The 26,531-nt window shown below is 40.6% G+C and overlaps 1 protein-coding gene across 4 annotated transcripts in view; it reads left to right on the forward strand.

The window, feature by feature from the left end:
- Positions 1 to 26,531, forward strand: part of LOC116316973 (laminin subunit alpha-3) — a 60,311-nt gene that overhangs the window by 22,177 nt on the left and 11,603 nt on the right. For all 4 annotated transcript variants that reach the window (XM_039602302.1, XM_039602300.1, XM_039602301.1 and 1 more), the window contains exons 11-55: positions 628 to 678; positions 792 to 839; positions 1,822 to 1,956; positions 2,551 to 2,685; positions 3,398 to 3,532; positions 3,681 to 3,733; positions 4,236 to 4,335; positions 5,124 to 5,176; positions 5,269 to 5,374; positions 7,272 to 7,371; positions 7,477 to 7,633; positions 8,248 to 8,386; positions 8,547 to 8,689; positions 8,820 to 8,923; positions 9,014 to 9,170; positions 9,466 to 9,629; positions 9,789 to 9,897; positions 9,987 to 10,084; positions 10,552 to 10,750; positions 10,901 to 11,027; positions 11,282 to 11,430; positions 11,866 to 11,981; positions 12,209 to 12,420; positions 12,546 to 12,750; positions 14,724 to 14,868; positions 14,964 to 15,104; positions 15,570 to 15,731; positions 16,559 to 16,660; positions 16,748 to 16,831; positions 17,050 to 17,280; positions 20,988 to 21,101; positions 21,772 to 21,890; positions 21,984 to 22,064; positions 22,180 to 22,280; positions 22,383 to 22,436; positions 22,535 to 22,686; positions 24,086 to 24,196; positions 24,289 to 24,400; positions 24,600 to 24,764; positions 24,891 to 25,087; positions 25,192 to 25,308; positions 25,555 to 25,709; positions 25,866 to 26,007; positions 26,130 to 26,229; positions 26,309 to 26,425. In XM_039602302.1, coding sequence (XP_039458236.1) covers positions 628 to 678; positions 792 to 839; positions 1,822 to 1,956; positions 2,551 to 2,685; positions 3,398 to 3,532; positions 3,681 to 3,733; positions 4,236 to 4,335; positions 5,124 to 5,176; positions 5,269 to 5,374; positions 7,272 to 7,371; positions 7,477 to 7,633; positions 8,248 to 8,386; positions 8,547 to 8,689; positions 8,820 to 8,923; positions 9,014 to 9,170; positions 9,466 to 9,629; positions 9,789 to 9,897; positions 9,987 to 10,084; positions 10,552 to 10,750; positions 10,901 to 11,027; positions 11,282 to 11,430; positions 11,866 to 11,981; positions 12,209 to 12,420; positions 12,546 to 12,750; positions 14,724 to 14,868; positions 14,964 to 15,104; positions 15,570 to 15,731; positions 16,559 to 16,660; positions 16,748 to 16,831; positions 17,050 to 17,280; positions 20,988 to 21,101; positions 21,772 to 21,890; positions 21,984 to 22,064; positions 22,180 to 22,280; positions 22,383 to 22,436; positions 22,535 to 22,686; positions 24,086 to 24,196; positions 24,289 to 24,400; positions 24,600 to 24,764; positions 24,891 to 25,087; positions 25,192 to 25,308; positions 25,555 to 25,709; positions 25,866 to 26,007; positions 26,130 to 26,229; positions 26,309 to 26,425 — 5,697 coding nt within the window. The remainder of the gene's footprint in view (positions 1 to 627; positions 679 to 791; positions 840 to 1,821; positions 1,957 to 2,550; positions 2,686 to 3,397; positions 3,533 to 3,680; positions 3,734 to 4,235; positions 4,336 to 5,123; positions 5,177 to 5,268; positions 5,375 to 7,271; positions 7,372 to 7,476; positions 7,634 to 8,247; positions 8,387 to 8,546; positions 8,690 to 8,819; positions 8,924 to 9,013; positions 9,171 to 9,465; positions 9,630 to 9,788; positions 9,898 to 9,986; positions 10,085 to 10,551; positions 10,751 to 10,900; positions 11,028 to 11,281; positions 11,431 to 11,865; positions 11,982 to 12,208; positions 12,421 to 12,545; positions 12,751 to 14,723; positions 14,869 to 14,963; positions 15,105 to 15,569; positions 15,732 to 16,558; positions 16,661 to 16,747; positions 16,832 to 17,049; positions 17,281 to 20,987; positions 21,102 to 21,771; positions 21,891 to 21,983; positions 22,065 to 22,179; positions 22,281 to 22,382; positions 22,437 to 22,534; positions 22,687 to 24,085; positions 24,197 to 24,288; positions 24,401 to 24,599; positions 24,765 to 24,890; positions 25,088 to 25,191; positions 25,309 to 25,554; positions 25,710 to 25,865; positions 26,008 to 26,129; positions 26,230 to 26,308; positions 26,426 to 26,531) is intronic.

Consider the following 26,531-nt stretch of genomic DNA (forward strand, 5'->3'; position numbering starts at 1 on the left):
TGAGCTTCTTGTCTGAGTAAGTAAGTCTGAGTAAACAATACCTAAAATAGTTGAGCGGTTTTACAGGACAAAGGAGCCTATGTCATTCTTTTGTCTGTCCAAAGGTAACAAAGTCTGCCTACCAGTTCCTTTGAAGCTCAGTATTAAATAGGTTAGAATGTGCTTTTTTAAATGCATACACATCGTGTACTTATAAGAATGGATGTGACGGTGGTGATGTGCTGAACTGTTCAGGCCTTATTACTCCTCCCAAGCCAAGTTGGTGCTTAATCCTTTATAAAATGATGAAAAGTTGTTTTTAGACTTTGTGCAAATCCAGGCTTGTTGTTTCCCCCCTGTGTACAGTTTACATTAAGCTGAGCTTCCTAACCACTGACTTTACTATTCAAATGCAAACGGGGCATAAATCCTCTCGTCTATCTCTTGGCAAGAAAGTGAATAACTTCAAAAGGCTGGCGTGGGGGGAAGTTTGTTTTTATGTGAGTAGTTTTTGTTATGTGGATTTCAATTACTGCACCAAGAGAAATTCCCCCCTGCAGCAATAAATAAAGTTGACACTGAGGTTTTACTTCATTACATTTTCCAGTCACTGGAGGTCTTAATTTTGTGCCCCTCTTTTGCAATCAGGATATCCAGTGTACCCAGCGACCACCAAATCTCCTGCAGGTCCCATTGTGGGTAAGATCAGTAAACAGACTGCAGTATGTCATATCAGACTCAGATTGATAGGCGTTTTTAAACATCCGCTTAAAATGCTGTTATTATATCCTCTTTATTTTCTCCCTCTATAGGTCCCACTGTTTGCCCTCCAGGCTATTTTGGCACACCCAGCTGTCAGCGTGAGTGTGATTAGACCCGATGTGATGTCTTCATGGCAGTGCTTTTATTCTCATTGCAACTTGATTGAAAACGTTACTGAAACTTGGCCCTTTACAAAGGTCTTTTATGGGGTACCCTTTTTTAAAAAATTCCAGACTTACTTTACTTAGAGGCTTTCAAAAGAGCTTTAGCGGCCTGTATGTGGTGCCACTGAGTCGGACTCTGTTTTGTCTTGATTTAAACTTTAAGAACACGTGTTAGAGGTCAGTCAAGTTGAAGGCTAAATTTGTAGCCCATGTGTAACCTGGCATTTATTGTGTTTAGCTGGTCAAAATACTGGTATAATACATGCAGATAGCATGCAGTTGTTCAGAATAACAGTTCAGTGGTCTTACATTTTCTCATCCATCACTGGGACTTCATGTTCAAATAGTCTCATGATAGCAGTGGCCATTTGGGGCTATTTAGTGGAAACTAATATTATTTATAAGTTCCCTTCAAGCTGGGAAATCCATTATCAGTAATATGGCATTGCTATTAAAGTGAAAACCATCAGCCCTTGATTTTTTCCCCCCACTCAATTCAGCTGTCAGAGAACATATGCTAACACTGACTTACCTCTGACGTGTAGGCTGAAGAGCCTGTCTTTCAATCAACAGCCTTTGAAAAGCTGGTTTCATGTTTGGGAGCTGCTTAGAGGCAAAGAAAACTATGGTAGTCTCTCGGGTGGCTGTGCCAAGCCTATTCAGAAACCCCTACCGGGCGGGGCCTGGCAGGGGGTGGGGTGGGCACCAGCATAGCTGTGCCACTGTGTGCCACAATATGAAGGAAGTATTTGTCAGTCTTTTTTTTGGGGGGGGGGTTCCACTAAAGAAAGAGCTCAGCCTCAATTATAAGCAAACATTATTGTTCCACTAGGGATACACATTTGAATTTCTGTTAAGATTTAATTTGCTTGCTGTTATTGTTAAATTAAATGTTTCCACTGTGTTTTGTGCGCAGCGTGTATTTGTGACTACAGAGGGACTCTGGATGGGATATGCGATGCTTTAGGCCGCTGCCTGTGCCAGCAGAGCGTGGAGGGCGAGCACTGCGACCGCTGTCGACCTGGATACCACTCCTTCCCAAACTGCCGGGGTGAGAGAGACGTGCATGGCAACAAAGAATTTGAGCCCCGCAGACTGTAAAGAAACACAAAGTCATCAGTGTTACTGGTTAATGATTAGGAAACAGGAGTTTTATTTTAAAAGAAGTGGCCACAAGTGGTTATTATGTGGAGAGGAACAAAAGCAGCAAATCAGCGCTGTAAATGTTAATAGGTGTGACCGGAGTGACTTAATTACACAGCAGGGATTACTTTGTCCAGCAATCTTTTGCTTTGTTAATACAGAATACAACTTCACTCTCACCATGAAACAGCTTACAGTATTATCAGATGGAAGTACACTTACATATTTGGCCATTTTTAAGTCTTAGCTTAAGGTTTTTGACACTTGACCCTTAAAGCTTTAAATGGACCCTCCAGGGAATGTAATTTCAGTAACAATTATCAAAGTACATTTGGAAAAATGCGTGTGTATTATGTGTGTTTTAGTTGATGTTTACAGGTTTTTTGCATGTAAAGATTACTTATTCGGACAGATGTTTTTATAATTGGGACTTTTCTGGGTAAATGTTTATACAGAGCTATAAAAATAGAATAAATTTTGCTTTATTATTTTATTTCTTCAGCATGTCTCTGTGATGGGGCCGGCGTGGCCGACAGCGTGTGCGGTCCGAATGGTCAGTGTATTTGTCTCTCCAATTATGGGGGACGGGAGTGTGATGAATGTGCGCCAGGCTACTATGGATATCCTGACTGTGCTGGTAAGTGGGACTTATCCCTCTATGTCTATCAGTATAACTACAGTAGATAAACCACTTGTGTACTTTTGACCTCTGCTGATGAGAAAGCTGCTGGAAAAATAATGTAGCTTCTGGTTTGGTTGGATTTATGGTGGCGTCTTCTCATGACTTTGAAGGAGAAATCCTCCCACGGCATCCACAAAAATCCCACTCTGCCCCCTCAATTGATTTTTTTAATGCAATTTGCATGACACGATGTTTCACAGAGAGATGAAATATGTGATATTTATAGACCTCTTCCTTCTATGGACTCATATTCCCAAGAATAGACAACTGGGAATCACTTAAGACAATCTGATTCTTAAAATAAACAAGGTCATCTCAAGAGTTTCAATTCCTGTTCTTTTCTTATGAGATTCACTTATCCCTAAGGACAATGGCTGGGGCTCTGGAGGTAGAGCATCATCTACTAATCTGAATTGTTGATGGTTTGATCCCTGTCTCACCCAGTCTGCCTGCCAAAGTTTCGTTGGGCAACATACTGAACCACATGTTGTTCTTTGATGCGTTTATCTGCATGTGAATGTTAGACAGAAAGCACATACATGTGGAAAACAGTGCTTGTGTGAAGGGGTGAATGATACATGTTGCAGAAAAAGGACTGTATAAGAACCAGACAACTTACCATAATAATGCTTAGAGTTCTTATGTCTGCTTGTGTAACTGTCCCCAGCCTGCCGGTGTTCACAGGAAGGCTCATATGACGCAACTTGCGACCCGTTATCGGGTCAGTGCCTCTGCCTTCCAGGTGTGGTGGGTCAACTGTGTGATCGTTGCGCCTCTGGTGTGAGATTCCCTCAGTGCTCGGGTAAACACTTGAAATCATCAAACTCATAAAAGTAGTAATTTTTATGGACAGCGGATTGATATGTTATTTAGGTCATTATTGTTCGCTGTTGCTGTGTTTATTGTTGAGGCTCAGTAATATTACCTTTTCCTTTTTCATTTCCTTCCAGCCTCCATCAGTGTGTGTAACACAGCAGGAACTGAAGCGTCTGATCCTCGAACGGTGAGCCACTCTCAGTAAAGTTCCATTTTTCTGTGCATCATGGCCCTATCTGGAACAAGCTTTTATTTTCCTTGCTAATAGAAGTGGTCACAGTGTAAATCTGGTGATGGGTGTGGGTTTGCATTGACTAACAGCCCTACAACTGATAACACAACTCCACGTCATCCTGCGCGGTTTCACGAGGAAGTGTTTTTCTGGTGAAAACCAAAGGAAATTAAAAAAGGAAAAGAGGCTTCCTTCCATTATAAAGGGGAAAAAACAACATGTAGTATTTATTTAGGCATCTATTGAAGCATTTCTGAGAGTCACCTTTCAGTTTGGAGCATAATGCATACTTAGAAGAAAGAAAGAAATGCTGCCAAGTTTCAGTGTAAAGAAACATCTTTATAGAAAATGCAGGCACTTGCAGTTGATTTTATTGCTCTGATTTTAAACAAATATAAGGCTTTCAACAGTAGCTACCAGTCTCAACAATTCTCAGACTCCTTATCTGTTGTTTCAGGGCTCTTGCCGCTGCCTAGCAAATGTAGAGGGAACCCTGTGTGACAGGTGTAAACCTCTATACTGGAATCTAGCTGTAGACAATCCCCGTGGCTGTATAGGTAAGTAAAAAGGAATCTGAATAATAACGGAAAAAGGGGAAAAAAAGACAGAAAAATGCTTATTTGGCTGCCAGCCAGGCAAAAATGTCTTAATTCTGACCATATATTTCTCAAGGCTTTTAAATTGCCAGGAACAATCTGACAAGGCACTGATATGAGCTTTGTCCCGTCTTATACGTCAGCGTACCTCTATCAACAAGGCTGGTTCTGCCTTTGAAGAATAACACATTATACAGGCAAATCCCTGCTGCCTGCTTCCACTGTGAGATTTCCTCCTGAGATTGGATAAAAAAGTATCCAGTGACACATTAAAAACAGAACGTCTGAACATCTACTTTTATAACCTCTACTAAAACTACTTCAGCTTTATTCAATTGAAAAATTTTAATATAGTGGAAACTAAGGAGAACAGCTCCTGGCTTTGTTCACATATGTCTGTTGTTACTGCTCTGATCTCTTGCAAAACTGTTATCGCTACAACGTTCCCTCAATGCTCAAGAAGGAGTGGGGTGGGGTGTTTTTAATATCTCAAGAATGCTGGTTGACTGTGGCTGGACATTGAGGGGAAAGTTTTCTTTTTTTCCCCCACTCGGCTGAACGCAAGCTGCGGCCTGAAAAGCTCCTTTGGACCTTTGATGTGCAAATCTCTGAAGGCTGGAGGGTTTTACAATGTTGTGTTTCACCCATGAATTTTACAAAATCCTGCAATCAGTGTCTATTCACTGTAGAGACCCCCCCCCTCCTATTTACATTTTCATAACCTCACCCATTTTTGTCTCTCATACCAGAGTGTCATTGTGACCTGAAAGGGACTCTGAGTGGTGTTGGAGAGTGTGAACAGGTGAGTGTTTTCATGTGGTCGTGTTAATGTCAGCAGTTTGAATAGCCGAACATTTGCAGCATTAATCACCTCTTGATGGTCTGCTTGCACAGAAAAGTGGACAGTGTCACTGTAAGCCTAATACATGTGGGCATGCGTGTGACTCCTGCAAAGATGGATACTTCCTGCTGCAGAAAAAGAATTATTACGGGTGTCAAGGTGAGAATGTGTTTCTTTGCTGAACTTCCAACCTTGTTTCTTGCATACGTGTGCTGTATGATTAAAGGATACACTTTAAGAAAGAAAATAGCAACCAAGCACACATCCTTTTTCGCTGTTTTTACCAATGACTTTAAATATTTAGTGAGCCAACCTCAGTGCAACACTGACTATTGTTAGAAACTATTGTGTTGACTGAAAAACAGGTGCCTTAGTGCTGTTTTAAGCTTTTATCTTAACCAGCCAAAAGACTGGTCAGCAACAACATAATCCATAAGAATTGCTACTCCTGCCACAGTAGTGGGCAGCATTCAGCTAAACTTACAAACAGTGATGACCTAGTGGCTCTTCACCCAAATTTTTAAATTCATATTTGTTATTTCTTGGGGGCTTTTCCACTTTTACAGGAATCCCTTCTTGTCCTGCAGTATTGGTTAGATTTTCATGAAATTAGACTAAGTTACGTTGATTTGACTGTCTCTTAATCTCCTTGACCTCTTAGTGGACTTTAATTGTCATTCATTTGTGCAGTACAGCCAAGCAAAGACAGCAGAGCTTAAAACTTTCTTTATGTGCATCACATATTACAATAACCTGTGAAATGTGATGGCTCATGGTTTTTTAGCATAGAAATAAATGACAACATTCAGGGAAATCAGTTAAGAAGCAGATAGACCAAGGCAGGAAGGAAGTATGTCTAAAGCTCAAGCTGTATGTTCTATTTGTATATTTTGTATATAAATGATATTTTGTGTATGTAGCCAAACAGGTTTTGGACTATTTGATTTGGTATTACAGCCATATCCCTCTTCTTTTTTCTTCTTGTGTGTTTGCGGCAGTAGAAATATTTGCATAATGCTTGCTTACTTGCTTGACAAACCTTTTAATAAAACCTCTGTTGGAGACAAACATGGTTGTTAAGTTTCTCTGTTAAGCTTGAAACTTTACACTGAAACATTAAATGTTATTGTCCCTTATTAATAAGAACAACTACTTTATTAGTACATAAGTACTAATACATAGTACAGTACAGATCTCCTCTGAAGTTTAGGGACACCAAGACATTTCAATCATCAAAGCTTTTTTTTTTTATCTTACATTGTTGAAAACAATACTGAATGTAGAATAATGATCTTTGATGAAAGTTTCTAAAGGTTAAAATGCACAAAAATCCTTTCTTATGGCTTAATGTGTTAAATATATATTATAATAAAAATAAACAGCAAAGTGCACAGAATATTTTTTATAGATGAGGTCTGAAAGGTCATGCTTAGTGAAGATTATTAGGAGTGCAGTGACCTAGCCCTGGTCCCGTCCTTGTGGTTTCTGCTCAGGCGTCCCTTATTTTCATCTCGGGAGGCCCCAAGGTCCGTCAGGGATCTTCTATCTAAGGAAGATAACAGAGGACCTTCTTTTTCTTATGTAAACCAAAGAATATTACAAAAGTATAAATTCTCCCTGTTGAAGAACAGCCTTCAGAAATGTGTGATAGTGCATCCAGTGTGGGATTGTGGTCGTCTTTGTCCTTCTTGGTGCCAGGATGTAGTAAACGTTACTGCTTTGACACCTACGTCTCCTAAAGAAGTATTTCTGTGAAAAGATAGTCTCATGAGGATTTCAAGAACATGCGCAAAATAAAAAATGTTTTTTCAAAAGACAACCAAATGCTGACATATTTAAACAGAGTAAATTATGTGCTTTCTGTAATGCCGGTGATAAATCTTGGCATCTGGTTGAGTGTAAATATTTTGATATTCAGAAGGACAGTTACATAATATGTGCCCCAAAACAAATCAAACGTATGCTCAGAGAAGAAGCACTGATTTTCAGTGTAATATCACATAAAGTAACATGTTTGATGTAGAAAATGATTGCTTTTTTTCTTTTCCCTCAAAAGGTTGCCAATGCGATATAGGTGGTGCCATTGGCATGGCATGCAATGACATATCAGGACAGTGCCAGTGTCGGAAAAATATCATTGGCCGTAAATGCACTGAGTAAGAAATGGCAGATTTTAATGTCATTAAATTGGGATGAAAATGGTTCTTTTTAACGTATTTGCAGCATTTATTCAAACGATTTAACTTTTTTTTTTTTACCAGGCCAGCACCTGGCTACTACTTTCCCACTCTGCACCAGCTAAGGTTTGAGGTGGAGGATGGTACCTCACCAAATTCCAGACCAGTACGCTTTGGTTATAGCTCCCAGGAGTTCCCAGACTTCAGCTGGAGAGGTTACGCTGTGATGTCCCCCGCACAGGTTCGTCCATTCAAACTTGTGCATTAATGTATCGGATGCTTTAATGTCTTTGTTGTATAAATTACATGAAACTAGTAGAGTGTCTGCCACTTTTCTACCATCACAGTTTTCCTTTTCCAGTCTTCTCTGTTATCACTGTGATTCTTCTGCTTTTGCCACTGCACAAATAATCTTCACCTGAGGGCACAGCCTTCTGTAATTTCAGTGCTGATACACAATTGAGGACATCAGCTCTCTTAGCACTAACACTCTCTCTCTTCAGCCAGAGGTGATCTTAATGCTTACTGTTGGCTTTTCTGGACCTTTCCATATTCTAATGCACTACGTCACCCCCCGACATAAGGGGAGAGCACAAGTGCGAGCTTGGATCTTGGTGGTGGATGAAACTGACTATCAGTCTTGCTGTGACTGTAAGTGAAGGGTCTGCTTTGCTCCTCCTGTTATACTTCATTTACCTCGCTTGCTGCCTGTTGATTAACGCTCTCTCTTTGCCTGACTTCTCCATCCACCTAACATCATTTTTAACTTTTGCTTTTCTTTAACATTATTCCCTCGTCATCTGCTCAAACCCCTTCCCTCGCAGTCAGCTGTGTGTGTTGTTGTCCTCCCCGCAGACTGAAGTCAGAGTAACAGTGCATGTTGAGCCGAAAGATGGGAGGCAGCATTTGTTCCGTGTGGTTCTGCGGTTCAGTAACCCCAGCAGCACCCGTGTGACTGCTAGCATCAAGGCTACCAATAACAGAGGCACTCCAGGTAAGGCTGCCTCTGAAACTGAATCATCTCCCATATTTCACCATTAAAATGTCAACTCTAACCCGTCATGCATTCTAAATCCGGGCGTGGTGTCTTGATTTGGAAGATGTCTGTTTGTCAGTGTCTGACATTAAAGCCATCTGTGCTCGGTGCTCTGCAGGGTCAGAACAGAGTAAAGAAGTAATATTTCCCGTTAGTCCGTCCCCATCCTTCCTCACCGTGCCTGGAGACGGCTTTGCTGAGCCCTTTGAATTGACTCCTGGGACGTGGATCATGCACATAAGAGCAGAAGGAGTTCTCCTGGTGAGTTTATAAAGAAATCACTGATGTACAGATGTCATTTTAAAAGTGGAAAATTACTGCTCATGTAGTGTTTTGCATGTTTAAAAAAATATATATATGTATTGTCACTCTGTGTCATTGCCTTCATCAGGACTACTTAGTGTTACTACCCCAGGATTACTATGAAGCGCCTCTGCTGCAGGAAAAGATCACTCAACCATGCACATATTTACCCACCGCAAACAAGGATGAAAAGTAAATTTCTTTCCCCGCTATTTTTCTCATCTTTCTTGTTGTTGGTAGATTGTTAACTTTTTTCTCTTTGCGTGTGTGTGTGTGTCTCAGCTGTCTGTTGTATAAGCACATAGCCCTGGATGGCTTCAGCTCTGCACTGGGCTCACAGGGAAAATTCACAACCCGGCGTGGGCGCAAGAGGAGGCAGGCTCGTGTGCGGCGTCTCACCCCTGATCACCCTGAAATGGCTGCTCTCAATGGGAGACAGGTTCAGTATTTTAAAGATGAATGTTAATGTAAAAATTCTGTGTGCGGTGTAAAAACGGTTAAGCTGTTAAAACAAAAAAACAGGTTCCCATTATCTGCTCTAAAGTCCAGAATAAAACCATGAGACTGCAGTTCAGTTTATAGACTGGATCTTACTTCCTAATGATAATCAATCTGTGAGCATTGCATTTATATATTGATGTTTGATTTACTTCTTTTTGCGGTTTATGTTGTTCAGTTTTATTATCCTAAAATGCCTGAATGTCTCCCTTAAATAAATGTTCTGTCTCCTCTAGTCTCAGCTGCAGCTCAGCCTGCTTGTACCCCATTCTGGGCCATATATGCTTATTCTGGAGTATGCCAGCGAGGTGGACACTGTCCAAAATGTCAACATACTCATAAGTGGACAATCAGTTGACCCAGTTATGGGCAGGGCTAATATTTACAGCTGTGCCTTCAGGTGAATCCCACACTTGATGCTTTCATAAGATTACTTGTAGTAATATTGATTTGATTTAGGTCTTTATTAACTGAATACTTATCAATATCCTAGAGATAGAAGGTTGAATAATATGTGCACGTTTCATGTACGTGTTGTTGTGTTTCCTAACCTGTGCAGCAATCTGTGTCGAAGTGTGGCGGTGGACAACAGAAACCAAGTAGCAGTATTTCAGCTAAGTCACAGGACTGAAGTTCTCTTGCAGACCTCCACTGCATCATTCCTTCTGGTCAGTGAAAAGTTTGCACAAAAGATGCGTCACAGCTTCATATCGAGGCAGCAACATGCAGCTTTAAATACATCTTTTTCTCTGTGTAGTATAAAGTGTACGCGGTTCCTGCAGATGAGTTCTCCATTGAGTATGTAGACCCTAAAGTCCTGTGCGTCTCCACTCACGGTCGCTTCACCGAAGACACGTAAGTCTTGAACCGACACAGCTGTTTTCCAGGTGTGATTGTATGCATTCCCTGAGGTTGGCAAGCTCACTTACCTCAGGCTGAACTTACAGTCTAACTCAGTCCTCTCTCATACTAAATGGTCTCTGAATGTAATGAGTGGGTCGGATGTTACCGCTTTTCCAGCTGTCAGTGTCTAGCTCTGTTATTTGCTGTGCACTTCACCCTGAGCAAAGAACAGGAAATCTACTCAGAAGGGAAAAATAAGCCAGCAAACAAATACTTGTAGTTCAGTGTAAAAATGCCCACAAATTTAAAACAATGAATGTAATAATGGCTTCTGCACTGCTGAGCCTCTAAAATCATTCAGATGCTTTATAAAAGTTGGCCTCTTTATCACAATGAAATTATTTTTTTGTATATTCTTAACAAATAATATGAGAGTGAAAACATATTGAAGCTGAATTCTTTTTGTTTGCTGTGTTTAGCTGGCACTGTGTCCCGAGGCAGTTTGACAAACCAACCTCAGCTTGGATCCTGTATGCAGCCCGCGATGGCCAGCTATTGTCCACACCAGCTGTGGCTCCCCAACAAAGAGAGATTGAGGATTGGAGGCGGAGACGACAGTCTGGGGTGCTCCCTGTCCGTGAACCTGAGTGTGATGGGATACTACTTAAATTCCCACAGGTATCACTGTGCCCTTCCTCAGCTGGTGGAAATATTTAACAGCTTTGCCCCCAAGACATTCAGTTTGTGCTGTCCTGCTGTTTTTTTTTTCTTTATTTACCCAGTCCAAATGACACTCATTCAGGTTTTCTCATGTTTTTTTTTTCGCAGACGGAGATTAGTTTCACCCCCAATGTGCCTCTTCCGGGCAGGTATGTGATAATAGTGCATTATCACCAGCCTGAACATATCTCCTTCCCTGTGGAAGTGCGAGTTGACGCGGGCCGTGAATGGAAGGGTGAGTGTTAGAGAGGAATGAAGTCCTTACTGCCTCCCCTTAGATGTTTTTTTTATACTTTAACAGTGACTGGGAAATCATTCCCACAGAGGTGTTGATTCCTATTTAAGAGCAGATAAAGTTCCAATGCTCATGAGAAAATGAGCAGAGGCCTTGGATCAGCTCCCCCACATGGCTTTAACAGGGAGATGAGTCACTGTGCGGCGCCCTCTTGTCTTCTCTCTTTACCCATTTAAAATGTCCTTTTCTTGCAGGTATGATAAATGCTTCGTTCTGCCCTGCAGTCTCAGGATGCAGGGAGGTAGTCATTGCTGATGGGCGCATTGCCCTTGACTTTGAGAGAAATCCTTGGCAGCTACCCGTCATCTCTGTGAGGGTGCCACCTAGAAAGACTCTGATTCTGGTCAGTGGTTTGTGTTACATATTAAACACCATTGCAACCGAATGAGCCAGGAATTTAAAAATACTTGTTTACAGTCTGAAGGCATGTGAAGCCTGTGTTTTGTACTAGTGTTGTTCAGGTTGAGGACTTGGCATCCTGAGGTCCTCTCTCCTCAGTGTTATGCCATATCCCCAACAACAACAATGAAACGACTGTATTCTACCTGGCAGTCGCTTGTGGGTTTATAAAGGCTAAGCTTCCAGGCTGTATAAGGCAGGGGGCAGGTTGGGCTATGATTGTGTACTGTTCAGTGTGCTTTAATTTTCCTTCTCCATTAAGCTCAAGCAAATAATAAAAAGCCTAAATAACTTTAAATCGTTTATCACTCTGTATTACTTAAACAAAGATGTAGGATATGTGAGATATTTTTTGATATGGTTTCTATCTTTTATTTAGGATTATATCATGTTGGTACCTGATAGCGTTTACACCCCAGAGCTCCTCAGAGAGAAACCGCTGGATAAATCTGAAGATTTCATACAGCAGTGCCGAGAAGAAGGGTTCTATATTGAGTAGGTATCCAACAAGTAATGACATAAACATTTAACAATCTGACAGGGTTTTTTTTGTGATGATATATAGCTGATGGTTTTAATATATTCGGTGATATTTCATTACCCATGCTGAGGTAACAGCCTTCAAAACACCAATGTTATTGGAAATGGTGCCCTCTAGCTGTCATGTTCGAGTATAAAACCACATTTGTATTTAAAAGAAATCTGTGTGTGTGTCACTTTAGCCCCAGAACATCTTCCCAGTTCTGCAGAGACTCGGCCCGCTCTCTTGTAGCAGCATATAACGATGGTGCTCTGCCCTGCGACTGTGACGCGTCTGGCTCTGCAGGAATCGTCTGTGATGCAGTTGGAGGACAGTGTCCCTGCAGGCCGCATGTGATTGGGCGGCAGTGCACAAAGTGTGCCACTGGATACTTCGGATTTCCCTACTGCAGACGTGAGTCAACATTTACCTTTGATTTGTAGTTCTTTTCTTTTTAAGTCATCATTCACTCCTTGTTAATTACTCTCGAAATACAATTTGCATCTAATTTTGTCCTCATTACACTCCTCTCTGCGCAGCGTGTGATTGTGGCCGCCGACTATGCGACGAAGTGACGGGACGCTGCATCTGCCCTCCTCAGACAGTCAGACCGGCCTGCGATGTGTGTCAGAATCAGACTTTCAGCTATCACCCTTTGCTGGGCTGTGAGAATTGTGAATGCTCGCCAAGCGGCATCGCTGCAAATGCGGGGGCTCAGTGTGACCGCAATACTGGTCAGTGCAGGTGAGCTGAAACCTACATGAAGAGCAAACTGTGCAGGTTACCATATTTGCATTTACCTTGTAAAGGCCAAATAAATCATATTTGAAAGCAACTTTTCCAACTCTGTTGCTAACTAAGGATAGATGGAAGCTGAGGTTTGTTCTTATGATCTCATGCGATAGTCTTTAAATACTTCATATCATATCATTGACCCCTTAAAGCCTGAAATATGAAATAATTACCAAAAACTTCTGATTTAAAAAAAAATGGAGAGTTTGAGCCAAATAATAAAAATAATGTTAATTTCCACATAGGATTTTTATTTGCATAGTATTTGCTACATGTACCATTTTTTAAAATTGCTTAAAATGTATTGTGCAATTTATGGAAGTTTTTCAGGAAGAAACCCCCCAAAAAACCCCAAAATACTGATGATGTAGAAGTCTCAAAAACTCAAATCAGATATGATACAATATGCGTTAAAGGGTTAACATTTGAGTTATTTTAGCTGCTGTTCTGTCCTAGAATCATTGTTAGAGTTCAGTAGGGATGCATCTAAAAGACACAAGGAGTACACAAAAAAACTTAACAACTAAATAAGATCAGGATGAAAACATAACCTAGGCAGAGGTAATATCCAAACTGAAAACTCCAACAAAGTCGAATGGAAAATATCAAACAGGAAAGTGAGTCCATAGCAGAAAATGCTGGAAAAGCCAGGATCATGACAGTTCATCCATCCATCCATCCATCCATCCATCCATCCATCCATCCATCATATTTCAGGAGCACAGCGCAAAGCCACAGGTTTGAATCCACTTGCCAGCTGTGCTCTTTGGGTGTTCCACTTTGCTTCCACAGTCCAGAGACATTAGTTTAGGTTAGTTTAATTGCTGATTCAAAATTAGTTGCAGGTGTAAATGAGTGCTTGGGTGAGGTGTCCAGGATGGGATAGCCTCCAGCTTACCTCCAAACCCTGAATTGGATAAATGGAATAAAAGCGGATAGATATAATTAATTATTTCTTCTTAATTATGTGATTGCGTAGTTTCTCTATTAAACAGCTGTGCTTGTAATGCCTGTCCCTTGTGAGTAACAATCTATCACGCACTGATTCTTGAATGGTGCAAAAAAAAAAAAAAGACTGGAATCTGACCTGCAGCTTCCAACAGCAGATATGAAGCATGACAGCAACGTGATTAACGAGATGTTACGTCTACAGATGCAGCAGTACATTAGGGGAATGTTGGTATGGGCTGATATCATGAGTATGAGACAAAGAGCCTAATTTGTTTTTTAATTTTCTTTTTAATTTCGTTACGCAAAATGACCAAAAACAGCAAGAACATCAACTATAGGCTGTTTGAATTGTTATTTTAAACATTGGTGTCGGCCCTGACTTTCACAGTTCACAGTCCAGTCGTGTTGTTGTACACATCTCCTTTTGTGTCAAAAACAGTATCATGAAAAAGCTCTAGGCATTTCAGGTGTTTAGATTCTTATGCAGTGCGATAACATCAGAGAGCATGTCCATGTCCGTACAAACTCATTGTGCAACAGCATATCTAGTCCAAACATATAGCCAGCAAAACGACAGCTATGTACAGCGATGAAAACAACCACGTAAGCTAACAGATAATGCATCTCATTCTTGCCTTAATCTCTAAATCAAATCCGAATGTGAACCGTAAGTTTTTAATGATGTTTGAAGCAACTTGCTTGCCAACTACCTTGAATAACTCCATAAATGTTGCTGTGAGAACTGAAAACTATGCAAAGGTTATTTTAAAGGTATCCAGACCTTACTGATAGAGTGTTACAATTACACAGTACTGTTTTTACTCTTATAGAAATGTGGAGCTAGCAGTGTAAAGCAATGCATAACATGTAATTATAGTTTTCTTTGCCATACAAGCTGTTCAGAGACCATTTCTCTGTTTCAAATGTACAATGAAGATCTTTAACTGTGATTATGTCTCTGTATTTTTACACAGTTGTAAGCCAAGGATTGGAGGCCGGAAGTGTGATCGCTGTGCTCCAGGTTATTATCGCTTCCCTGACTGCGTGCCCTGTGACTGTAATCAAGGTGGAGTTACATCTAATGTGTGTGACCCAGACACAGGAAGGTGTCTCTGCAAGGTCGGTTCAATAAATGAAATGTCTTATTTAAGAACTCCCTGTTTCTTAGTGTTCTTTGTCTGACTTTCTCTTTGTCATTGCCGCCACGTTTGCAGAGAAATGTTGCTGGGGTCAGGTGTGATACTTGTCGGGAAAGGTCCTTCTATTTTGACCCCTCAAACCCTCTCGGCTGTACCAGCTGCTTCTGCTTTGGAGTCACTGACCAGTGTCAGAGCTCCAGCAAACGTAGGGGGAAGGTGTGTTGGCTTTTCTTGCTCCTGCATGTCTATGAATGCCTTTAAAGATTTTCTGCCTGCAGCGCCTTTTGGCTGACAGAAGTTATGTGGCAAACAATGGGTTTTTTAAAAAAAGCTGGTGTTGTTCACAAAAGGACCCACGATGGTAAAGCAGATCAAATGCACACCACGCAATGCAGGTTTTACTGTGACTTGGGTGCATTTATGATAGAGCTTTTCTTGTTAGTCTCTCTAAAGTTACTGGATGAACCCATTGACCCATCCACCCGTGTCTTGTGCAAAGTCCTTTTTGCAAGCTTGTCTTGGAAATGAAGCTGGCGACTTTGCTAATCTGGTGTTCTGTTTAAGAAGTCATCAGTGTGCTTCTATTTTACTAATACAGATAATACTCATTTTACTAACACTACCGTCAAAAATGATCTGGAAAACACAGTTATTATTTTTCTTATGTTTCTCTGTTATTAGTTTGTTGATATGCAGGGCTGGCGTTTGGAAAGTCCCGACAGAGAGGAGGTCACATCTGTGTTGAACAAAGCCAGTAACACGGTGGTGGCAGATATCCAGGAACTTTCTCCCGCAGTTCAAACGTTACACTGGGTGGCACCACCGTCCTATCTGGGAAACAGGGTGAGTCAGTGGAGACGCCATGGCAGCGAATGTTGTTTATTGGGAATATGTGCTGCTGTCTAAACAAAGAAACAGATACTGGAGGGCATTTCCACAAAAAAAAATGTTTTTTAGTTTTTTTATTCAAATCTTCTAATTTTATGATTCTTTTTCTTAACTCCCTATGTTTTTATTTCTTTTAATTATCTTAATTGTACAGTACCTTGGTCAACGGTTGTTGTTTTAAATGTGCTATATAAATAAATTTGACTTTGACTTTGACTATTGAAAAGAAACCCTATAATTATCAAGATCCATACCAAGAATCCGGCAACCCAGTTGCATTCATGTTTTAAACTTCTTTAACATGACTGAATATGAGAAGTCACTAATAATGGTTGTGCATATATACAGTTTTGGAGTAAAGGATCATAGTCGATATTTCAGGTGTGTTCACATTTTTGCATCTTCCAGTTTTTAAAAAAAATTTCCACACATGATTTAATTTTAATTATAGTATTATTATATTATTTGTAGGTGTTTTTATAGTGTTGTATTGCTGCTTTTGCTAAAGGAGCATTTCCTCCGCCACTCATCATTGTCAGCTAAGACAGGAAGAAGTGCAGAAAGGCTGTCAGCATACATAAACAAAACTCTAAACAAAAATCTTTAACAATTTAAAAGGAGGAATTAAAAGGCCATATGATATCTGAAAAATCACAAGTTAAACCATTACCTCCTAACTGAAAAGGATCTAGGTCGAATATATATCAAAATGTCCTTTATACTAACCGTCTATCTGCAGCTCTCATCCAAATTAACTAACAGAAGTCTACATCCTTTACTAGATTTCATCTTACGGTGGTTTCCTGACTTACCAGTCCAAATCATTCGGGATTCCCAGTGAGGGGATGACTCCGATTGGCAAAAGACCTGATGTTGTCCTAACTGTACGTAATGCTAGGAGTGTTCACTCTCTTTTTTTTTTTTTGGTTACAGTGGCAGTGTATTTATCCATGTCATTATTTTTTCCTCAGGGTCATAACATGACTCTGATCCACACATCTCCACAAGCTCCGCTTCCAGACAGGCTCTATCAAGGCAGAGTACAGCTGTTGGAGGTAAAGGACTATACTTTCTTATCACCTATTAAATGATGTGGTGTGCTTGTTTAAATTTAGATTTTGAACTAAAAGCAGAGACAGTGGAAAACACACAAAAAGTCTAAAATAGAATAATGTAAAATTACTATTAACGCACTACTGTTTTAGATTTAATTATCTCTTTCTCTCCATACTGATTTCTCAGGATAAATCTGTAAACTTTGTGTTGTTTGCAGGGGAACTGGCGACACGCTATCAACAGCAGGCCTGTGTCCAGAGAGGAACTGATGATGGTCTTGGCTGGTCTGGTGGGCCTGAGGATCCGAGCCTTGTACTTCACCCAGAGCCAGAGACTCAGCTTGGGTGAGGTGGGCCTAGAGGGGGCCACAGCCTCAGGGACTGGAGGTTCTAGTAACTTAGTGGAGAAGTGTTCCTGCCCCTCTCAGTATACTGGTGACTCCTGTGAGGTGAGTTTGAAGGCCATCAAATATGTTGTATGGACAAAAGTATTGGGCCACCTCCCTCAATCTTTGCTTAAAAGTTGCCAGTGCTCTGCTTACACAGTAACCACAGAGTTTCAGACCTCCTCTCGCATTAACATCAGCACAAAAACTATGTGCTGGGAGCTTCATGGCATGGATTTCCACAGCAGCTACTCTAGGTGTAATGTGTAGGTGGCCCTGTACTTTTATCCACATAGTGTATATGGTAGTCTTGCATTCTCCTAGGCTTTCTGTCATGTTTGGGTCAAATCTGACCAATTTACAACTTAAAACACTCATAAATATTGTGTTTTACATCCGATTGCCTCAAGGCCTTATGACATCCTCCACACTATGCACTTGAACATATAAAAGTGATGATCACCTCTTTCATTGAATTCACACACACACACACACACACACACACACACACACACACACACACACACATTGGCCCCTGACCCCCTGAATGGCCTGAAGAAGGTCAACTGGGCAAGGTCAAATATGCTGTTTTATGGACACTTTTCCATTTTCACTCCCTAACCTTAATAAATTTTCACTCCTGATGTACTCAATAATTCAGTTCAAGTCAGTTAAATTTAAAGTTGATTCATCAGATTCTCAGTGTTGATAAAATTTGTATGCACGTAATGATAAAGAAAAAACTTCATGAAATACCAAATGATGTGATTGAAATATGGCTTTGTTATCTGTAGTCCATACCGGTTGTATCCTGTTAAATCTAATATTAAGGAAGGCACGATTGGGACTTTCCTATCATCATTAAGGTAACATGAGTAATATGATCAATGACACACTGATGAGGTAACATATTTTTATGCTTTCCTGGCCATTGTTGCTACAAATCATCTAGTGATAAAAGAGCAGTCTGAAAAACTGTGTAAAATGCAAATACAAAACAGAACCCAATAATTTACAAATCTCACAATTCCGTATTTTGTTCACAGTAGAACATATAGAACACAACCTGTTTAAATTGAGACATTTTACTATTTCACGAAAAATATCAGCTCATTTTCCCAACTTCTTTTAGGTGTGTTGCTGCCATAAAGTAGCTCATCTTTTCCTCAAATCATAAAATGTCTCACTTTAAACATTTGATAAGTTTTCTATCTTCTATTTTGACTAAATTATGGGTTGTTCAGGTTTGCAAATCATTGAAATCTGTTTTTATTTACATTTCAAAAAGTGTCCCAGCTTTTCTGGAATTTCTTTGCCCTGAAATACTTACTTTTGAGGGTGAATAAGATTAGTTTGGCTTTTTCTAAGCCTCTTTAACTTCTCAGTAGATTTGAATTCAATACAGCGAATCAATGACAAGAACACGTGTCACTTTCTTTCTGTACTTCTGTACTATATAATTTCCTTAGGGATCAATAAAGTATTCTGATTCTGATTCACTCTTGCTCATGAGCTGGGATGAGCTACTGCATCAGTAGCTCATCAATTAACTAAGATGTTTCTCCACACTTAGTTTTAACTTTTAGTCTAGCTTTAGTTAACAATAACATTTGTTTAAGAAACAAGAAAGCGTGGAGAAGTGCATTGACTGAAGAGCTGGGCCTCCTTTCATATTTCTAGGCTGCCTTGACATGTCTGGGCCAAAAACCGCACCCTTTACCTCACAGAAAAATGTACAAAGGTGGAATTTGATGGAAAATAACATCCAGAGAGCTGTGCAGTAAAATTATGTAGCCCTGGGCTGGGATACGTGGCGCAATCATGCAGACATAATATTTGTGATTATAAAATTATAATCGCTGGTGTGGATACAGCGCAGAGAAATGTAGAAGGGAAAGCTTTCCTTGAATGGAAAGGGGGCTAAGTTGATCCAGAGGCTGATGTAGTTTGTGCTTCCCAAACTTGATTTGTGTGCAGTTTTCCAGTCAGGAGTAGATTAAAAATGATAACAGAGCAAGCGCTTATTAAAGGGGAGTACAACGTGTAAAGGAGAACATATATTATGTGAACTTGGGGAAAAAATGAAAAGCTTTAGATATGTTGCTTGTTTGTTGAAGTGCTGTTGCCATAGATTACTAACTACCCTCCTCTGTGTGTGTGTGTGTGTGTGTGTGTGTGTGTGTGTGTGTGTGTGTGCGCGCGCGCGCGCTTGAGCCGCCATCTTGGGTGTGTTGATAGGAAGTTGACTACATGTGCCCGGAGGCTATATGACAATGAGCCTCGCCTTGACGCGTGAGGTGTGGTGCATAGCAACATAGCATTACTTGTAAACCTGAGTGATTTTGCCTTAGTGCACCTAATATGCGCGTGTCTGGAAGTACAGCCGGCACGCCTAGTTGTGTCTGCTGTGTGTTTGTGCAGCGTGATTCAGGTGTGAGTTTCATACCTGTGTGGTCTATCGATGTCTAACTAGCCTCCTGGTCATGTATTCTTGCAAAAGCCCACTTATAAATCACACACGTATACAGAGAATATTACCGAATGGTAATACCGTGCTGAATGTTTTACTTGCTTTTCAAGTAAAAGGCTCTATTACCACAGCCTTTTAACTTTGAAGTAAATACAGCAATATTGTGATTTTCTTTTTGTCTGTAATGACATCCGATTTCTTTTGTGGGCATTCACATCCTACAGTCATTTTTTCACTGTGAATAGAATAGAATAGAATAGAATAGAATAGTTTATTCTAAATATACCTGAAATAACAAGAGAAAAGAAAAACGTAAAAACATTTAGTCTTCATGAATATTTCTATGTCTACAAAATGTGTCTTGAACCATTCTGTGTGTGCGTGTGTGTGTGTGTGTGTGTGTGTGTGTGTGTGTATAAGAGCAGGAACGGGGCAGACACTGCATGTAAGCACTTGCACTTGTGTGTTCTTGCGTCTGCAAACACTCATGCTGAGCTGAGAGGCTGAGTCAGGTAAATGGGTGTGTCTTCTTTGTACCGGTGCAGTTGAGTGCGAGCGTTTGCATTTAAGAGGCCGAGGGAGAGGGTGCCAGATTATTTCACGCGGACTAAACACTGGGAATGTCAGATACCTATATGGATAGATATTGGCGTAGAAGGGTTCTGCTCCAGACCCTGATATATTGGACTTTTATTGGACTTTGCTGCGCTGGGCACAGGCCCTTTGACAGGGCAGATCCACCCCAGCACAGCAGACTTCATGACAGATGGGCTCAGAGGATACAATACCCTAAGCTTACTGACCGGGGAACTCAGAGGATTGAGTATCCATCGATAAATGACAGAGGACAGATGCTTCAATATCCTTCTATTGATGACAGTGATGCCAGTTCTCAGATTCAGGTAAAAATCAAAGACGGTGTGGTGTACGTTATTTATACTTTTGCTCTGGGTTACACTGCGTCAAGTGTAGATCCCTAGTCGCTGGAAGACTGTTATCTCTGACCACAAAGGGCATGCTAAGAGTTAACCGTTAATCTAAATGAATTCAGATTAACGGTTAAAAGTTAAAGATTAAAAGTTCATTTCTGCCTGAATTTTCACACTCCCTGACACCAAACAGAGGTACATTCATCCTCTGTGATAGCATGTTTGTGGTGTTTTATTGAGTTTGACCTTTTTTTTACATATTGCCCAAAAGGTGTGCAATATGATATGAAATGTAGGCAAACAGATTTTTTAAAATTGTTAGTAACTAATGGTTACTTATATGTCTTCCCATTTGTGTTTTTCTTCTTCAGAAATGTCAGCCTGGTTACTACAGAGATGGCAGCAGTCCTTTCCTGGGACTCTGTGTTCCCTGTGAGTGCAACGGTCTCTCCGATGAGTGTGAAGACAGGACAGGGCGGTGCCTGGTAAGAAATACACTTAACTCATACCTCCAGTTATGACTCCATGACCACTGGTACGCAGAAAGCAACAGACATGAACAACCAAGAATGACTACTTCAGCCCAGCTGACTCAATTGTGATGCACCGTTTAGTCAGAGTCCAGACCCTCTCACCTTCAGGGCACATCTTTTGGCACACATTTATTGCACAACCCTGCCTCCTTTCAGTTGTTGCTGTGTTTGTTTAAAAAAAAAAAATCACCATCTAAAGAATTTTTTGTTATGCCTTATTTGATTTCCCATTTTTGTACTTCCTCGCTTACTTTACATAGATGGATTAATGCACTTCCTAAACTAAGCTTTGTTGTATTATTATGATACAACACACTCAAGACTGGGCTTGTGGATACAATGCATGCATGGATGCACACATTCACAGCCAAATGGAGACAACAAGTAAATCAAACAAACTACTGATAGTTTTAGCAGAGGCATGTTTTTTTTTCCCTCTTTCCCTTCAGATGTTGGCTTCTGTAATAAAAAAGACTTGGTTTCCGGGAGATAAATGTGTCGGTTTATCCATGCTAGCTGCCGTGCGCACACAGTTTTTTTTCTTCACACATTATATATCCATTATTATCTTTTTAGATCTTCATTCTGCCCTGTTTTAATGGTTACATTATGTGTTTTTCAGAACTGTCGGTACAACACAGCTGGGGATCGATGTGAGCGCTGCAAAGACGGTTACTATGGAGACGCAGCTCTCAGGACGTGCAGAGCGTGCCCATGCCCATTCACCACTAGCACACAGAAGTGAGTTAAAAAAAAACTATATATATATATATATATGTATTACAATTGCACTTATAATTTTGTGACAAAAATAATCTCCTTGTGGGTCTGCAGTTTTGCGGTAGGTTGCAGAGAGGTGTATGGAAACATCGAGTGTATATGCAGAGCAGGCTACGCTGGTAGCAAGTGTGAGAGGTGAGTGTCCCTGCATAGAGTGATCGGGCTGTTATGTAATTGTGTGCAGTTTGAAACGCTGCTGATTATTTCTAATTTGTCTTCTTATTCTTATTTTGAAATCTCTTTCCCATAGATGTGCTCCTGGTTACTATGGCGATCCACTGATCCCAGGAGCAAGTTGTCGCCCCTGTAACTGTGCCGGCAATGGCAACAGCTGTGATCCCAGAACTGGAGGTAAGTTTGTGGAACCTAATTAAAAAAAAAAAAGCTACATTTGAATCATTTCAGGCTTAATTTTTAAATATGTGGTTTTTAATGGGTTTATTTTTTTCACAGTTTGCAAGAATGCGCTGGAGCCAGGAGACACAACCACAGATGAACAATGCCAAGGTGATTTAAAAGAAAGATTCGAGGCTGTACAGCGTGGCATGCTATTTGCATTAAATTTGGTTTGATTCTTTGCTAATGCATTTTCTTTCGTATTTCAGAGTGTGATAATTGCGCCCAGACTTTATTACATGACTTAGAGGAGCTGGATAATGACTTGGTAAAGATCAAGGCTGAGCTGGACAATGCCACTGCCAGCGCCTCCTCTCAGGACAGGCTGAAAAAGCTGGAGAAGGCTGTGGCAGACACCAAGGTAACACTTTAGTGTACCATAGCCCCCGCATATAACTAGGGATGGGTACCGGTGTCCGGTGCCTTGATGGCACCGGTTCTGACATAAACGGTAGTAACCAGACCGAAAAGCAGCACATATTTCGGTGCTTTATTTCGGTGCTTCTTTTTTTTTTTCCTGAGCCAATTCTAGCCAATCATTTTACGTTTCCGAGGATAGTAGGCGGGGCCAGGTACGTACGTTCTTTTAGAGCAGAGCTACAGATTAAAAATGCCCAAGGCGAAGCGATCAAAAGTCTGGCTGTACTTCTCAGCAAAAGATGCAAACTCAGCAGCCTGCAACAAGTGCTTTAAGCTGATACTGTGATACTGTCAAAGGAGGTAACACCTCAAATCTGATGAAACACCTGGCGACGATAGCGTTTTTAAAAGCCGAGAAATGCGCCGTGTTTGATAGCTTGCTGCGAGACTCTCACACGAGCACATCTACTGGGGTGTGGTGCCTGTTATCGGACCGGAGTTAGCCCCCAAAAACCCGAAGAGGAGAGTCCTGGCCCCTAGCCCTGCCAGCGTAGCAGAAATGATGAGGATGATGATGTCAGCAGCAGCCATTTCTCCTCTGCGTGAGTATTTTCATGTTGTTCGTGTGTAATTAACGTTGAGTAGGCTAACCACGTTATTACATTAATGCATGTAAGATGAACTAGCAAACACCGTTGTAGTTACATGCGGCTGTCTTCTTGTTTGATGGCAGATGCTCCCTTCACCCTGGCCAAAAAGGCTAAAATGACCAAAGAAAAGTGGAAAACAGCTAAACATGAGAGGTTTTTGGACAAAGTTTGTATTTTTTCCATTGTTTAAGCACTGCTTCCAGCCAAGAGTGATACCATATATGCCCTATAGCTGCAGAAAAGGCTAACATTGTTATCTTTTTACAAAAAAACAGCTAAAAATGAGAGGTTTTTGGACCAATTTTGTGTTCTCCATTCTTTAAGCACCGGTTTGAGCACCGTTTAAGCACCGGCACCGTTTCAAAAGTACCGGTTTGGCACCGGTATCGGATAAAACCTAAACGATACCCATCCCTACATATAACTCTGAGAGAGCCATTGGATTGTTTGGAATTTGTCCTTTGCACACTATACACACACACACACACACACACACACACAACATGGTACGCAATGGGAATATGTTCAAAGATGACAAAGACAAAGACCATTGATGGGTGTTTTTGTCATTATTTCTCCACTCATAATTTCTGTGATACATTTGCCTGCTCCCTTTGTTTCACTTGTGTTATGAGGCACAACTGAACAAGTCTTAAAACAAACCTCATCCGCCTCATGTTTCAGTATCTACCGCTTCAAACTCTGACTTGACGCCACTGAAATCACATTTCGCTACTGTAACTTTTGCAGGTTCTTGTTAGCAAATTCCGCTCTGACGTCAACACACAAAAACTCAAAGTCGAGATGCTGGAAAACGACATGGACACTCTTGAAGACGACATTCGTTCCCTCAAAGACAAGGTATAGGATGCCTAATACGTTATTAATATTCTTTCATGTGCTGATATGTCAGGAATTGTGTGTGAAGGTGTGGGATTGTGTTGTGTATTAAGGCTGACCAGAGGGCTTCTGAGGCTGACAATGCAGTCGGAGATGCTGACAAAACCCACAAGAGAGCCGAGGATTTGAAATCAAAGGTCGAGCAGTTACTCAAGAAAATAAAAGGTAACGGGAGCATTATAGTCATTGGAAGCTAAACTCTTCTTGGCGCTCGCCTGTTGTGTTTTAAACTGTTTTTTGTCCTCCTACTCTGTCCTTTGTTCCGTTCATAATTGGTTCACTGGTTTCTATGATTTTCTGATTTAATGGTACTGTCAGTCCTTTAATATTAACTGCATGTGTGTGTGGTTATGTTTGCTTGAAGATCTACTGAAACAACTTGAGAATCAGGATACGAGGGGTGATTTGCCTGCTGGAAACTTTCTAAAACTACTGGAGGATGCTAAGCGCATGGTGAACGAGATGGAAGAAAAGAATTTCACTCCTGAGTTGACCGCTGCAAAGAAAGAAAGCAATGAAGCCAAGAAATGTATGACAGACTCAGTAAAACCTTTCAAAATCCCAGAAGCACCTGATTATAACACATTTCTAAATACTGAAACGGTTAAACACTAACGTCAAATAACATTCCCATTATTTATTCTTTATTCTTCAGTGCTGGACTACATCAGAAATAATGTAAGTAAGCAGTGTGATGAAAATGAGGCTGCAGCGGATCAGATTCGAGGTCTTCTGGAGGGTTACGAAGCCAAGCTGAAAGAGCTGGACAAGGCCTTGAAAGATGCAGCGGACTTAGTGAAAAATGCCAATGCCCAGAATGGCCTTAATGCTAAGACACTAGGAGATCTGCAGGTAAATATAAGATATTATTAACACAGTAAAAATGCCTCTTGTGGTATGTTTTAATGCAGCAGAGCTAGTCTCTCTAATTGAACTGATTCCTTTGTTACCTACAGAAACGCACCGAAGACTTAAAAAAAGAGCGGAAGATAGTCGAGGACCAGATGACCTTGGCCAAGAATGAGCTACAGAAAACAGAAGATTTGGTGAAAATGCTCTTAGACAATAAAACGGTACATTTGGCAAAGCTATAATTTTCTTTTTTACTTCAAATATTCCATCCACTGAGATTTATGCACTCTCACACCTGTTGTTTACCTTATTTATAATATGAACCCAAACATTTCAATTATGTAGCATACCTTTCATTCAGCTCTTGAACATTGTTTTTGCTTGTTGTGCTCGCGGGTGAGGTCAGTGTTGTTTTGTGGTATTGTGACTTTACCTGCACCTGTTCACCTGCCCCTTTTCCTCTGTAGGAGTATGAGCAGCTGGCAGCACAGCTGGATGGTGCCAAGACGGATTTGACCAAGAAAGTAAATGAAATTTCTAAGGCTGCGGCCAAGAAGGACATCGTAGAGGCTGCCGAAGACCATGCTAAAAACCTAGAAAAGATTGCAAAGGATATTGAGGAGTACGTAAACCAAATTTTTAATGAGCGGTTTATTGACATGGAGTCAGCTGTGTGTGATATATAAGATTTCCTGTTTAAAAAAAAAAAAAAAAAGTTAAGTTAAATAATTTTCTCTGTGCCTGGGTTGTTTTCTTTCCATGACATCTTGTATAATAGTGCCGTGAAGAATGCAAGTGGACGAACTGAGGTGCGCAACGCGAAAGATGCTATCGAGGCCTACAAGAATATCACAGATGCCATAAATGCAGCTGAGGCAGCTGCGAAGGAAGCCAAAGTTGCTGCAGAGAGCACCTTAAATGTAAGTCAAACATTTAAGTAAATATACAGGCATGCTTTTTGACATGAAGTAATTTCAGTATTAGAAAGGATTTTCAAATTAATATGGAGTCATTTAAAAAGATGTTTTTTTTCTTGATTTAGAATGTAACAAACCAGAAGCTCACAGAAAAGGCAAAAGAGCTGAAAAGTCATAGTAAAGACCTACTGACTGAGGCAGAGCAAACAGAGAAAGACCTTAATGGTATTCGGTCATCTTCTTAAGTTATCATATTTACAATAACCCAAAAGTGCAGATGCTAATTCTTGGTTTCTACAAACAGACGCTGCTGACAACATCACTGACCTGAATAAGCGCATTAATGATGCCAAGAAGAAGAAGAAAGCTCTTGAGAAAGACCTTCTTGATGCACAGGGACAGTTAAAAGACATCACGAGAGGTAGAGTAATGCAAGTCATGTGGTTATTTTAATCACATTAAAGTGTTTCTGGTATTCTGGTAGATGTAAGATACTTAACTATTTTTTGCTTTTGATTTTTCCCCAA

The sequence above is a fragment of the Oreochromis aureus genome, linkage group 18, assembly GCF_013358895.1.
Source record: "Oreochromis aureus strain Israel breed Guangdong linkage group 18, ZZ_aureus, whole genome shotgun sequence".
In the NCBI taxonomy this organism is placed as follows: Eukaryota; Metazoa; Chordata; class Actinopteri; order Cichliformes; family Cichlidae; genus Oreochromis; species Oreochromis aureus.